Source organism: Pinus tabuliformis, chromosome 3_2 (assembly GCF_031772625.1).
Source record: "Pinus tabuliformis cultivar Carrire ecotype Pingquan chromosome 3_2, CPIR1, whole genome shotgun sequence".
In the NCBI taxonomy this organism is placed as follows: Eukaryota; Viridiplantae; Streptophyta; class Pinopsida; order Pinales; family Pinaceae; genus Pinus; species Pinus tabuliformis.
Window position 1 is genome coordinate 1,090,687,650 of NC_142302.1, and position 15,375 is coordinate 1,090,703,024.

Here is a 15,375-nt window from a genome sequence, read left to right on the forward strand (position 1 = left end):
ATCAATGTATATGGGCCATGCCATGGTAGAGAGGCCTTCTGGAATTGATTCCTCAACCTATTTATCACCTCCCTGGACAACCTCATCATCGGTGGTGACCTAAACTTCTCCATAGGCTTCAGAGAATCCTGGGAGACAAATGCATAGGTGGATTCGCTCACCGAAACTATGGAGATGTTGTTGGAACAGCATAATCTGATGGACATCCCTAAACCCTCCCTACCTGGCGGAATTGGAGAGTGGTTTAGGTTGCTCTAGCTAGGAGACTGGACAGATTCCTGATCAAAGACTCTCTGATACAAAATCTCTCCCTATACAGACAATGGGTTGGATCTGGTGGTATTTCAAACCACTCCCCCATTTATATGGAAATTTCTGGACCACCAAAAAAACCAAGGGCACTGTTTAAGTTCAACTCATCCTGGCTTAAGGATCTAACCTACCTCAAACTGGTCACGGATTTTTGGCATGAAAATCCGCCAACTAGGGGTAGATCTCTGGCAGAAGGTTTCTGCTACAATCTCTCTATGCTCAAACGACTCTCCATCCACTGGGCAAAGGAAAAAGCAAAGAAGGATGACAACACCCTTGCCGAAGTTGAGTTATCCTTGGCCACTCTCCTGGATGACCAGAACAGGGGTTTCATATCTGTTGATGCAAAGTCTCACCTCATAGATCTGGAAAGTCAGAGATCCAAAATTCTGAAGGAGAGGGAAGAGCCCTGGAGACATCGAAGCTGAGCGGTCGGATTACAAGCCGGAGATGAGAACACCAAGTTCTTCCAAAACTATGCCAAGGGAAGGAAAGTCACCAATACTATTTGGAATATGCCCATGGAAGATGGTAGCATGGCATTAACTTTTAGCCAACTCTCCCAGCAGGGGAATTCACATTTCCGTCACCTCTACAAGGCACCCTCTGGTGCCAACCTAGCTGAAATTGTTAAAATTGTGGGACACTTCCCCAACTTTGTGGATATGGACACAGCAGAAGAGCTTACATCCCCTGTCGCACAGGCGAAACTAGAAGGGCCTCTGAAATGGTTCAAAAAAGATTGTAGCCCAGGACCGGATCGCTGGACAATCGAATTCTACCTTGCATTTTTTGAACTCATTGGACATGATCTACTCAAGGTGGTAGAAGAATGCAAGACCACCAGGCGTATGTATGAGGCCATCAACTCCACTTTCATTACCCTGATCCCCAAATCTGACTCCCCAACATCCTTCAATGATTTTCGTCCCATCTCCCTTTGTAACTGCTTATACAAAATCATCGCCAAGATCCTAGCTAATCGGCTCTGCCCCATCCTATCTCGCCATATCTCCCCAAGCAATTTGCCTTCCTACAAAATCGACAAATCCATGAAGCCATTGGCACCGCCTAAGAAGCCCTCCATTCTATCAAAATTAACAAGCAAAAAGGGGCAATCCTCAAAATTGATCTAGCAAAAGCTTTTGATAGGGTCAGTTGGCTCTACATCAAAATGATCCTCATCCATATGGGATTCCCTCCTCCCTTCACTAACTGGGTTATGTGCTGCATCACCTCGGCATCTTTTAGTGTACTCATTAATGGCTCAGCGTCACACTTTTTCCATGTTGAGCGAGTCCTTCGGCAAGGCCGCCCTCTCTCTTCGCTTCTCTTCCTGATTGTAATGGAAGGCCTCAGCAGGCTCATTGCATCAGCTAAGAGGGAAGGGCACCTACAAGGGTTGAAAATGAGTGAACAATGCTACCTCACTCATCTTTTATTTGTTGACTATGTCCTTATATTCCTTGATGGCAGCCAACGGGACTCATCTACCTTCCATGACATACTCACTCTATTTGCCCACGCCACTGGCATGGAAGCAAATCATTCCAAATCTACCATCATCCTCTCCCATACAGCCCCCCAGGAAACCAAAACTGCTCATCAATTTTTTCCCTTCCATCATCATTATCTGGAGGATGGCCTCAAATACCTGGGATTCTGGATCAAGCCTCACTTCTACAGGATTGTGGACTGGATTTGGCTAGTGATCAAAATTGAGAAGCGCTTGACAAATTGTAACCACAGATTCCTATCTAGAGTTAGTCGTCTTGTCCTCGTTACATCTATTTTGGAGGCTACCCCTATCTACTGGATGTCGTTGGCCCGGATCCCCAAAGGAATTCTTGCTCGCATTCAGAAAATATGTTGCAAATTCCTTTGGAATGGTCAAAAAGAGGGCAAACCTTTTGCTTGGGTAGGTTGGAAGTATATAGCTCTCCCAAAGAAATGGGGAGGATGGGGACTAAAAGATCTCTCTATCTTTGCTTTGGCACTAGCAGCCAAGGTGGGATGGATCATACTCACTTCACAGAACCTCTGGACCACTGTTACATACCACAAGTATATATGGCCTCACCAGCTCATGGATTGGATTCGTATGCCAACCTGGCCATGCTCAGGGATCTCAATGGTTTGGAAAGCTATCCTACATACTATGCCCTTCATCAGAGTGGGCCTCACTTGGAGAATAAATGATGGCAACCTGGCCCGTATAGGCATGGATCCGTGGATTGGTGGGGGGAACATGCATCAGCTACCTCCAGATCTCATCCACTTCCTGCATCAAAGGCACATCATGGTGATCGCCCAGATCGCTGACATGGAAAACAACTCTATTTTTGAATAGGCATGGTTAACCGCTCGAAACTTGGGTATCCTTGATCATTGGCAGCAATCTTGGGATGGGTACATAAATGCCCTCATCGAAGCACATGTTCGCACAAAGGAGGGCCCCGATGAACTCATATGGACCCCGGCTGATCAGGGTAAGTATACCCCAAACATTGGCTACCCTACAGTTCTCACTGATCGCAAACCACCTGCTCTCCGGGACTAGTGGCGAAAGATCTAGAAGCTCAAAGCGCCTCCACGAACTAGACTATTTATGTTGAATGTGCTTAACAACAAGACACCAACTAGAGCAAACCTCATGCGCAGATCACATTATGGGCCACACTGGTGTGTTCTTTGCAAACAGGCAGAGGAGACAAATGAGCACCTATTCCTTCACTGCCCAAAGTCTGTACAGCTGTGGCATCATGTATTACAGCTCCTTTCCAAACATGGCAGATGGCACGGACCTTTGATTCCCGATGCATGGAACAACTGGTCTGCTGAGTTTCAAGACACAAAATCCCTATGTCTTCCTCTCCTCCTCTGTTGGTCAATCTGGCTGACACGGAATGGCATCATTTTCAAAGGATCAGAGGCACTATGGCTGCTTATCATAGCGAATATTATAACAGTGTACCACGAAATCCCGGAGGAACCCCATCCTAATTCTACTTGCTCACACTCCCTTGGGACGATTGATCGCTCTATACCGTGGGCATATTTCAATGGCGCTGCCCAAGCACAAGGATGTGGGGGGTGATGATACTTTTCCTATCATACCAACATTATTACAAATTACAGTTGGGATTGGGAGAAGGAACTAATAACTTTGCTAAATTGATTACTCTCAGGCACCTCCTACATTTTGAATTAGCACACTCATGCACAGATCTACAGATCTTCAGGGATTCCAAAATCATCATAAATTGGTTCAATAACATCAATATTTGTGATGCACATTCTCTTAGAAATATTCTGGATGAAATTATGATCTTCAAAGTGCAATTTAACTCTATCTCTTGCCTACACATCTATAGGGAACATAACGAGGGTGCTGACAAGCTATCCAAGGAGGCCACGACACAACCCAGAGGTTTGTGGATGATCCAGGAGCAGAAAGGAGCAGAATAGTACCAGTACTACCATCAACCCTACATAGACAGAGCATATCCTAGGGCGGACAGACCCTAAATTTTTTTGGTTAATCTTCACAGCTGATACACAGTATCAATATATGTATATATTTATGTTATTTTTACCTGCATACCAGACATGATGAACACCCTGCGAGGTGAATATGTATAGCTTTTTTGGGAATGGTTTCAGCCATAACTTATATTTTTTGACAGCTATTTTGACTGGCCTTGGGCCAAACAGTTGTGCATATGCCATGGGCATCTACTATATGTAATTTTTCAAATTAATGGAAAATTACGATTTTTCCCTAGGGAAAAAAATCAAATATTGATTATGTTAAATAGTCATTAAGTTAAGTAAATGGCATGTCTAAAAGACATGCCCAGTCACGAAAGGACATCTACTTAGGTATATATATGCGGGTCCCTAAGTCACATGACACGAGGACACGAGACACGGAGGACACGTAAATACGTGGTATTCAATACGAAACGCAGCGACCTGGAAACAGGACACGGGGGACACGTTTTATATATATTTAATAAAAAATATATATATATATATATATATACCGAAATATAGTTTTTTATCCATATTAAATTGCAGGTTGCAGCTTATCTAATCAAATTAAAATATAATTACTTCTCAAAGTTCATAGTTCACTTTAAAAAAATAAATAGAATCAAAATTTACAACTTACAAGCACATAAGAATAGATATTAAAACCATAAAATGCAGATTTTCCATTAAGTCATCAAAATCAAAATGTATCACTGTTCAGTGCTTGCAATGTACATAGATAGATCATAGACTACAGTAGATACTGACTCCTGAGAGAATGCCAATGGAAAATACAAAAGAGTAGATACTAGATACTAGATACAAAATAAGTAGGAATATCATAGCTCGGTACTGGTCCATGAGTCATGACTCATCACTCTATCAATAGTCCATGTCCTCTATGTCATAGTCACCATCACTGCCACTGCCATCTGACTGTACTCCATCCTCCTCCTCTATGCCCAATCCAGGATCTGCTACTGTGGAGGATGACCCCTCAAGATGCTGTGTCTCATCATCAAAAGTCACTGGCTCTAGCACTGGGTCATTAAGATCCATGTTGGCTAATGCCAACTCAATACTGTCGTCCAAGCCCATATCATCAGGAAACACATCCCACATCTTTGTTTTTCCCTTCAACCACTCCTCTCTCTGCCTGTAAATAAGACGAAGGTTGGTGTGCACATACACCATTGTCTCCGCCTTGGATTGCTCAAGCCTGCTCTTTTTCAAACTATATAGATTCCCGTAAGTGCTCCAATTCCTCTCACGACAAGAAGATGAAGTAATTTGAGAGAGGACCCTCAAGGCTAACTGTTGTAGAATAGGGCATGCTGCCCCATGAGTTGCCCACCATGCATAGGCACTTTTGACCCCCCTATCTCCAAGTATATCATACGCCCCAAATCTCCTGGTGCCAGTGGAGAACTCTACAAAGCCTTCCTCCACCTCAAGAAAAGATGTGTTATCCTGAAACATCCTTCTGAATGCTATCTTCCTCCCCTGTGAAATCTCTCCATCCATGTGAGGAGGGTATCTGTGTGAGGTCCCACCATGGAGCCACTCTTGACTGTAGTACTTGGGATTCAAAGAGTGAGCTAAGCAATGCAAAGGTGTGCAATTCTTATCCCACCTAGAGATAAGAATATCCTGTATGGTGGACCATAAGCTCTCTGCTGATGTCTCATATGTAGGGCACTCATTCTCCATAACAATAGTCTTCACAGACTCAATCATGGAATCCCAACCCTCATAAACCTCTCCTAATATGGGCTGGTCCGTGTCTGCAAACCGCAAGAAAGAAATGATAGGGTTCATGATCTTTATGGTAAGATCCACCCTTTCCCACCAACCATCATCTAACACTATGTCCTTTACCTTTTTTGAAGCTGTTTGATCCGTCTTTCTCCAAAAAGACCAAAGATCTGAAATAACCATGGCCCCAAGAGCAGCCTTCACCTCCTTCAACCTCTTAAGCATGATGAACGAGGAAGCAAACCGAGTATTTGCAATCTTCAACAAGGATAGATGTGTGTACTCTTTATATATTGTGAGGGCATTGGTATGGTTTTGCACAAAATTTCGGATATGGCGTGCATCCTCAATAAGATTGCCAATCCATGTCACATCTGAAGCAATAGATTTGAGTGCCAAATTCAAGGAGTGAACAATGCATGGTGTCCAAAATATTTGTGGATATTTAGTTTCCACAATCAAGCCAGCTGCTTTGCAAACAGGTGCATTATCTGTGATAATTTGCACACAACTTTCAATGCCTACTTCTTCAATAACTTTAATAAACAGCTCACCCATATATTGTGCATCTTTGTATTGTCCAAGAGCATCAACTGCTTTCAAGAAAACCGGTCCATTTTGAGAATATACCATGAAATTGATGAGAGGATGGCGTGCTGTATCTGTCCATCCATCAGAGACAATACTGACACCAGATGAGATCCATGATGATTTAATAGGTTGTAGAATTTTATCCACCTCCTTCCTTGCCTTCACCAATAATGTGGTTCTAAGTTTTTCTGAACTTGGAGGCACATACCCAATTGGAGCCCTATCAACTAGAGCTCGACAAGCCTCAATAAACATAGGAGACCGTGCAACATTAAAAGAAATGAAGTTGAGATAGAAAAAGAATGCCAATGTAAGATCAACCTCATCTCGCTGCTCACGCTGAAAAATCTTGTCCATTGGACCACTATAAGTTGGGGCTGCCCTCTTTTTTGTTGGCTGAATTTCTTTTCTCCCAAATCTACTAATATTAGAATTCCTCAAGAATGGAAGAGGATCTTCATTTTTACTAGCTTTCCTGCTTGCTGCCACCACATTCACAGAGCCAGCTGCATCCTCCTTTATCAAATCCATTCTTTCTTCCTGACAACTTTTGCATGATGCAATTCCACAAGGCAGGTCCAACAAATGGCCCCTAACTCGATTGTAAGTGCTCTTATATTCAAGCTTGCAGAAATTACAAGACCATTTCACATTCCCTCCCAGACCAGTCTTTGGCACTTGCTTCTTGGTTACATACTTCCAGAGAGGGTATTTTTTTAGCTGTGCTTGTTGTCTTGCTGCAGCAGCATCATATTTTAATGTTGGCTGACAAACACCTACAGCTTCACTTGAAGCACTTGGGGCACTATGACCAACAGAAGGTGAAACACTTGGAGTTGGAGGGCGGGGACCACGAAAAGCACTGCCCTTCTTTTGACCTCTGCCGGCTGCCTTGGATGATTGAGCCATTAATGTGACAGTGAGAACTGTTATAAATTCCACACACCTTCACCTACAAAAAAAAACAATTAAAGTCACAATTAAAGTCTTGCTGTTTCAACTTTCTGACTGTCTGTAAATTCAAATTGTCAATCTGTCTGTTTATTCATTATGAATTTGACACTCTACACAGGTAAGAGGATGACTATTTGGCCTTTTTTCTTGAAGTTATTTTTGGGACTGTTTGAGCTATTCTGAGGCTGATTCCGAGTTGTTTTGTGGACATTCTTAGGCAGAGTCCAAGCTGATTCCTAGGGCATATCAGAGGCAAAATTCAATTTTTGTTTTGAGGCAGATTTGAAGCATACTTTCTGTGATCTGACAGAATTCCTGAGGAAGTTCATTGACCTGTTTAAGGCCTAATCCTAGGTTTGTTTAAGGTCTGTTGTTCTTCGCACAATTCCATCTTTGAAGAGCTTGTCCCTGAAGTGTTTCCCAGCACATTCAAAGCAGCATTAAGGGTCTTTAAGGACCACGTCATTTCATAGTAAAGCCAAGTTTGTAAGCACGTTAATCTCCTTAAATTGAAGGTCTAATTCCAGATCATTCAGCGAACAATTTCATCCTTTCTGAGAAAATGTTTTAAGGTTTCATGAGGGCACATTTTGTATTTATTTGAGGCTGTCTCTGAGGCTAAATCGGAGCATACTAAAGGGTTAATTCATTTGGACAAGGTCTGGTCTCAGATCTGAATTTAAATTCAAGTATGACCTTTGAATAGGGCTGTCAAGACAGTGAGTTGAGGCATCTTCAAAGCAAGGTTAATGAAGAGATTAAGGAGCAGCAATCTGAAGCAAGGGTGAAGCTTGTTGACGGCATCAATATCAAACATTACGGTAAGGTTACATTCTCTATATTTTCTGGGATGAATCTTTGCAGGTTTTACAACGGCTATCTATGTTTGCAAAAGATGACCTTGATGCAGCAGTGGAAGCTATTGATGAGGTTTGTAATGCACAGGAAGAGATTCTTTATCAATAGTGGTGATGAAGTTTCAAATTCAAACCCAATTGGTGCATTGTATTTGCATTACTATCTGAAAACGGGTTTCTTTATTATACTAGTTAGTGTTGTTAAAAGCTTCCTTTGTGATTGATTGTGTTAAAAACTAAAGTAATCTCTTGTGCAGATACCAATCAAGAAGTTGTTTATGTTAGTGGAGATGGTGGCACAAGGCGAGAAAGGAAACAGTGCGGAAGCCATCTACTCTGGAAAGGAGAAAATAAACATTAATCATTTCTTTGATTGCCTTCGTTATCTTACTGGGAATGATGATTTAGATTAGTTCAAGCTATATCCCGGATTTTCTATTGCTCTCTCTTTTCCAAAACTAGCATCTGAGGAGTTGAAACGCATTGGTTGGTTTCAATACCCAATGCTCCGTAGAATGCAGTTCAACTTTATTAACGCATTTCTATGAGCTGCAGGAAGCCTTGTTGTTTGATTATATGAACTGCTGTCTTTTTGACGTGTTCCCACAATAAGTTTTGACTAAGAGGTATGATTGTTACACTGTGAGGGACTTACCTGATTTGAACCTGATTCTGGTAACACTCCCGCACTGCGCAGCTCGCTCCACACGACAAAAGTTAAAAACTCCCGCAGCTCGCACAGAACACTCCAAACAAACGTAATAGGCCGGAAACCGATAACAATTTAACAAACGATAACTTAACCTAAACCGCGTTTTTTTTAAATACGTATTCAATACGCGAAATACGTTAGGGCATCGTATTCGCTTCTCCAAATACGCGTATTCCAAAACTAGGACACGTGAAGAAAACGGAGAATACGTACTGTATTTTTAGAATACGTTAAAAAACGTATTAGACACGTATTTTGGACGTTTTCGTGTCCAATACGAAAAATACGGGACACGGCACCCTAGGGGACGTGTCCTGTGACTTAGGCGGGTCCTCATTGTAACATTCATCACTTATACATTTTATATATATAATAAATTATTATTACAAATACCTCTTGTGTATTTTTACTTTAAATCCAACAAGCTATCAGTTTTGATGCTTCAGTGGTATCGGAGCCATGACGCACAATATAATCATGCGGATCTTTGAACGTTGTTCGCCGCACAATGTGCCATTATGTTCACGTCCTGAATGCTTTGAGCAGTTTAGTAAAATTTAAGAAACATTTCAGCGTTTAGAAAAATCATTTGCAGAAGTTAAAGCATGTCGAAAGGAAATCGATAATAAGGAAGACAATAGCGACAGTGAAGAAACGAAAAAATATCAAGATGATGATCCAGATGAATTTGATCTTGATATGGATGGGAATGATACAGATCAAGATGATGATCCAGATGAAGATGATGAAGATGTGAGGATTATTGATTCTGATGATAAAAGGGAAATGAAAATGACTGATTCTGATAATGGTGGTGAAGAGGAAAATGAAAAGAACGGAGAGATAAGAAGTGGAGGAAATGAATTTGAGGACGTAAATATAGTTGTTGATGATGAATATGTGGAGATTACTCATTATGATGGTGAAAAGGAAGTGAAAATGGTTAATTCTAATAATGGAGATGAGTTAGATTTAGATAGCACAAGTAGTTACAGTAGAAGTGTGGTGAAAAGGGACTTGCCAAAGCTTCAGTTTTCGTTGTTACCTTCCAAAATCTCCTATCCAAAAAATAGCAGACCTCTTCCCTTTCTCAAAATCTCTCCTATCATATTGTCCTTGCCTCGGACTATCTGTGTTAGCAGCTCTAGCACTAGCATTAAAGTAGAGCTAGATTCAGCCGAAGCAGAGTCGGATAATTCTCCAAATAATCAGACTAGGTGGAAACCCATTACAAAGAGGAAGGTGGCAATGTGTGTTGGTTACGTTGGGACTAATTACAGAGGTCTGCAAATTCAGCGGGACTCTGCTTCTACAATCACAATTGAGGATGAATTGGAAAATGCTATTCTCAAGGCGGGAGGGATGCTTGAGAGTAACTATGGAAATCTACATAAAGTCGGATGGAAGAGGAGTAGTCGAACTGTCAAAGAAAATGATCTGGTTACCGAATTAAAAGTACGCTGTAAGTAACTCGGGCGTGTTCTACAGATATTTGAATGGGACAGACTAATTAACAGGGAACATCGTCGAGAGGACATAGTGAGCACTAAAGCCTCCGGTGATAATGTTGTAACTACCACAAAATATCAACAAAAGATTGATGGAAAAGAAAAGAAAAAGTTTCAAACCATGTCATATTGTTCTATAGATTATGCAGAGATTGTTGATGTAGCAAGGTACAAGATTTATCATATGAAAAAAAAATTGAAAGGCCTTCTAGACAATGGGTAGGAGACAATCCCAAGTTACATTTGCATTAAATGTACTCTCAGGGATTCTGCTTTTGATGTAATAAGTCTACTCGATGAGATTGATGGTACTTTTCACTGTGAAAAATGCAATACAATTCTTGTTGTCGAAAGAGCAGCTATGAAAGAGGAAGATGAATCACATCAACTACTTCTCGAAAAAGTTGAGGAACAACTGAAATCATTGATAGATCAGTTAGCACTACTGAAAGATTTATCTCCACCTGAATATGTTAGCCTCCAAACATGGGAGGGTAAACATGTTGTCCATGTTGCTAATGAATCTCAAGGGAAAACAATGCCTTCCATAGAGAAGCCAAAGGTTTGGACGACAGAGAACTCCAAAGGAAATGATGCAAAAAGCTTAAAAGCTATCCCTCCTTGGATGATGAAGCAAGGAATGAATCTTACCAATAAACAACTTGAAGAAGTCGAAGGAGATTCAAATGATGAGAAAGCAACAGATGGCCACCAAAATGACAATGCAAATGCTTCAAATGATGAGAAAGCAAAGTGCCCCCGATATCTAAATTTGACCCATTAACTCGGTTTTACGCTACCTCTATCGGACCGTTGTTTTTGCCGTGGTCAATCGACACACTCAAACAACATGCCCGTTCGATCTCCGTCCTCCACCATCCGCCATTATTCCACGAACTCTCTTCCCCGTCATACCCTTTGTTTGTCAACGTGCCCACCGTCGGTGAATCGTACCCTTGCGTTCGTCTGCAATCCGGTAGTCAGTTGGTCGATCCCTGTTTATCTATGGCAAGGGACGTGACGCTCGATTAGCGGGTGTGGCCTAGCTAGCCAACAAGCGTGGTCCAGTCACCGTGCGTGCGTGGAGAAGTGTTAGGACCCGCAGTCCGTGCAACGGGCAGGGTGACTCCACCGTGCGAAGGACGTGCGAAATATGAAACGAAACGAACCTTGGACGGGTTTATAAGGTGTTGGGCGAGTTGAGGGGGCGGTCCCATGAGTTGGGCCGGTTGACCCTCCTCTTGGGCGAGACAACACATTATGAATGAGTCGGCCAGGCATTTGGTGTGGGTCGGTTGGGTGACACAACCTGCCACCCGCCCGTATATATTGGAGGGCGTTTGGAGGCAAACGACCATCATTCGATCAACACGAGTTCGAACAAGGAGTTCTGCAGTGCGTGGATGAGCTTGCACGATGGGCGGAACTCGGGTGTAAAACTCATTCAAGAAAGTCATTCAGAAAAGTCGTTCGGGTAGAACTCGGGTGAGGTCGTTCAGGCGACCTGGGCGAAGTCGTGTGGCGACCCAGGTGAGGTCGTTCGGGTGAACCGGGTGAAGTCGTGTGGCGACTTGGGTGAAGTTGTGTGGCGATTTGGGTGAACAAGTTCGGGTGGACGAGTTGGGTGAACGGGTGGATGTGCGGACGGGGGGCCAAGCGAGGGCGCGTCGTGCACGCCGAAACGAAGAATCGTGCGGATGGGCGACCGGGTGAGGGCGTGCCGTGCACGACGAAACGGTGAAGTGTTGAGATTGTGAACAGAGGTGTGACTCGTGCGGAGGCGCCCGTTTGTGGTGACTTGGTTACGATGAGGCGCGCCCAATTTGGGCAAACAACACGATCGTGCGACGAGATGAACGAAGGGTTGGTGAGTTGTGCGGCGACTGTGCGGAGGCGCCGACGAGCTGGGTAACCGAGTTTGCCGAAGTTGAAAATTGGCTAAGTGTAAATTTGGGGTTTCCCAAGATTTAACTTGTACTTGTAAAAGAAGATTATATATATTGATTCGGGCAGACTCATATTGCAGGGAGTTTCCCCTCCCTTTATACTGTTGTGCATTTCTCTTGTATAATTTTGTTTATGTGAATGTTATGGGCTTTCACCTGTATAAAGGATAAAAATAATACTTAGTAACAAGAAATAAAACAAAGTATGGAATGTTAGGCGTAGTCTACAATCGTAAGTATTGGTGAAAAGAAAACGATTGGTAGTGCCGCACCTCGCTATAAGCAGTTGAAAGACTACCGCAGGTGTAGGGGCGTGACAGGTGGTATCAGAGCTGGTCCAAGTTTTGCAGGAAACTTGGTGAACTGAATCAAGGAGCTGATTCTACGAAGACCGAAGACTTGGCAGGGAGCTCAAGTTTTGCAGGTGACGAGTGGAATATCAGGGTGATTCAGGTGAATGGTGAAACAGGTTTAGCAGAGGTGAAGCTTAGTGCTTGGACTAAGCTGAACGACAAGACATGGCAGGTTTGGAAGAATGCGAAGGGAAGCTCTTGCTTACCTTATATAGGTTGAAGCGGATGAAAGAAGAGAACCCCCGGATTCGAAAGGAACTTGAAGTCTTGGAAAAGAATGTTGAAGACGAACTTCTTCAACTTGGTTGGACAATGGAGCAAGATGAAGTTGCAGATTGTGCTGACAAGGAAGAGGAAGCCGTGATGATTAAGGATGTTGCAGATGTGACAACGATGGAGGATGAACTTGAGATCGATCAAGTTGGACTAAGATCGTGCAGTTTGCAGACATGGATGGATGAGGATACTCACATGGAGGAGCCTCATGATGATGAAGTAAGTATTGATACTTGTGTTTCACTTGAGCATTTGGTAGATGGACCGTATGCAGGGAAGGGCAAAATTAGTTTGCCGATGCTAGGGAGGATCTTACCATGGATGACTATGATGAGACCTTTTTTGGAGAAGCAAGGATTGTTCACTGTTGTAGGACTTGTTAGGGTTGTTTGTGACCTTATGATAGAAGGTGCAAAGGCCTGTGACAAGGGAGGAACATGATGATTGTTGCGGAAGGATTGGGTCATTCTTTAGCCACATGGAGAATTGGCTAAGTGCCCGGCATGACTCATGGACAGATTGGAGGAGGGCACACACTTGAGGTATGATGACACTTGGGTGGACTTCTCATGGCCGAGACCAAGAGCAAGTCTTGGTGGAACCTTTTGTTGAAATTTGGTACCGGTGGACAGGTGGTTCCCTAAGGCTTTGATCTTTGGCCTAGGGAAAAGTGTCCAAAAGAATTTAATTTTTCTCCTAAAGTAACTTTATAATTTTTATAAAGTTAAATCTAATTTGAAAGTGACTTTAAGTGATAAAGTTACTAAGTCTAATTTTAAAGTGACTTTATAAAGTCAATGAAAAATTAGAAAGGAAAAGTGACTTTGGAAATAAATGACTAAGTGGGTCTTTATTAAAGTGGGGTGAATTAAAAAATAGAAAGTGAGATTAAATGAGCATTTAATCTCAGCCATTGATCTAAATCTATTTCAGCCATTGGATTTATGGATCACCCAAAAGTCATTTAGGGTTGGGTTAAGGGAGGAAAAGGAGGAAAAAGATCATTCAATTCTTTCATGAGCAGATTGGGAGAAGGAGAGCAAGAGAGCAAAGGAGATTTCTGGACAAGGAGGAGAAAGAGGCAGCAGTTTGGCACACATACCAAGGCAGCATTTCAGCAAATCCGTACAGCTCAAAGAACATGCAGAAAAAGGCAGATTCAGTGAGCAAAATAGTGAAAAAAATTGAATTTCAGCACGAATATCGAGGAGGCGATTTTCTGCACTTTTTCCGAGGGTTGTCCGTACAAGTCCGTACGGCCGTCCGTACAGTCCGCACGGTCCGTACATCCGTACAGTTCGTACATCCGTACGGTCCGTACAGCTCTTCCAACATTTTTCAGATTGTCGTTTGGGCTGAAAACAGATAAGTTTTGCTTGCTGGAAAAATTTCTGTTTTGCTGATTTTTTTGCTGAAAAATTTTCTCTCTGTAAAAGGCATTTTCCAGAAATAAAGAAGAGCTCTCAAACTGGTTTTCCCCAAGAGTTGTAGGGGGTTTTTCCAGGGTCAAGTTGACCAAAAATCACTGAGTTTAAATGTGTTTTAATGGCTGTTTTAATTGCTGATTTTTTATTTCTGCAATTTCCAGCACTCTGAAAAATTTCCAGAATTTGTGTTTTCAGCAATATTTATTTTTTCAGTCTGTTAAATGTATGGCTATGGGAATGGGCATTTAATTACATGGGAGAAATAAGGTAAAACTGAAAACCGGGGTGGGAAAACAGAAAATTTTACATGGTATCAGAGCTTGAGTGCTGAAGGGCAGTTTGGGACAGCAAAAGAAAAAAAATACAGCTGCTGATTTTTTCACTCAGAAAATTCCAGCAAGCTGATTTTTCATAAACAGCAGGTTTATCTTTACCACAGCAGTGCTATTTTTCAGTTTTAGGACAGCAAGATGTCATTGGGATTGAGGGTGGAGGATAGGTTGGATGGGCATACAAATTACAGCGTTTGGAAGGAGAGAATGCAGAGTATCTTTGAAGAGGCAGAAGTCTGGGATATCATGGTGCATACAGCACAGCACTCTGTTGTTGTGCCTACTGATGCTACTCAGTTGGCAGCTTATAATAAAAAGAACAACAAGGGTAAGAGGCTGATTCTAGACGGAATCAAAGACCATTGCATTCCTCATGTGAGAGGAAAGAGCAATGCCCATGAGATGTGGACAGCATTGTCCAATCTCTACCAGAGTACCAATGAGAACCGGAAGATGGTCCTGAAGGAGAAGCTGAAGAACATTAAGATGGGGAATGATAGTGCAGCTGGATATCTCACAAAGATTACCAATGTGAGAGATGAGTTGGCAGCGATTGGAGAGGCCATTCCATCCACTGAGTTGGTGCGTATTGCAGTGAATGGCCTCCCCCGTTCATGGTTGAACTTTGCTGATGGGGTTTGTGCACGTGAGACCCTTCCCACATGGGAGAGGTTTTGGGATGATTGTATTCAGACAGAGATCAGGAAAGGACAGCTTGGGGCAGCCAAGCCAGTTGAGCAAGATGAGGACGTAGCATTGGTGGCAGGAGGCAAGAAAGGCAAAGGGAAGAAGCAGGCTTCCACAAGCGGTGGTGGAGG

At 42.7% G+C, this 15,375-nt stretch overlaps 2 protein-coding genes across 2 annotated transcripts; one reads left to right on the top strand and one right to left on the bottom strand.

Annotated features, from left to right (window-relative positions):
- Window positions 1–5,609: 5,609 nt before the first annotated feature.
- On the bottom strand, window positions 5,610–7,101 carry LOC149184469 (uncharacterized). Its single transcript, XM_089415346.1, has 3 exons — window positions 6,111–7,101; window positions 5,782–5,975; window positions 5,610–5,630 (listed from the first exon to the last, which is right to left on the bottom strand). Exons 1-3 carry the CDS (start codon window positions 7,099–7,101, stop codon window positions 5,610–5,612), a joined length of 1,206 nt encoding a protein of 401 aa, XP_089271472.1.
- Window positions 7,102–7,975: 874 nt separating this feature from the next.
- On the top strand, window positions 7,976–8,595 carry LOC149184470 (vesicle-fusing ATPase-like). The gene is made up of 2 exons (XM_089418927.1): window positions 7,976–8,076; window positions 8,261–8,595. The coding sequence occupies exons 1-2, from the start codon at window positions 8,029–8,031 to the stop codon at window positions 8,414–8,416; spliced, it is 204 nt and encodes a 67-aa protein (XP_089275053.1). The 5' UTR covers window positions 7,976–8,028; the 3' UTR covers window positions 8,417–8,595.
- The last annotated feature ends 6,780 nt before the right edge of the window (window positions 8,596–15,375 follow it).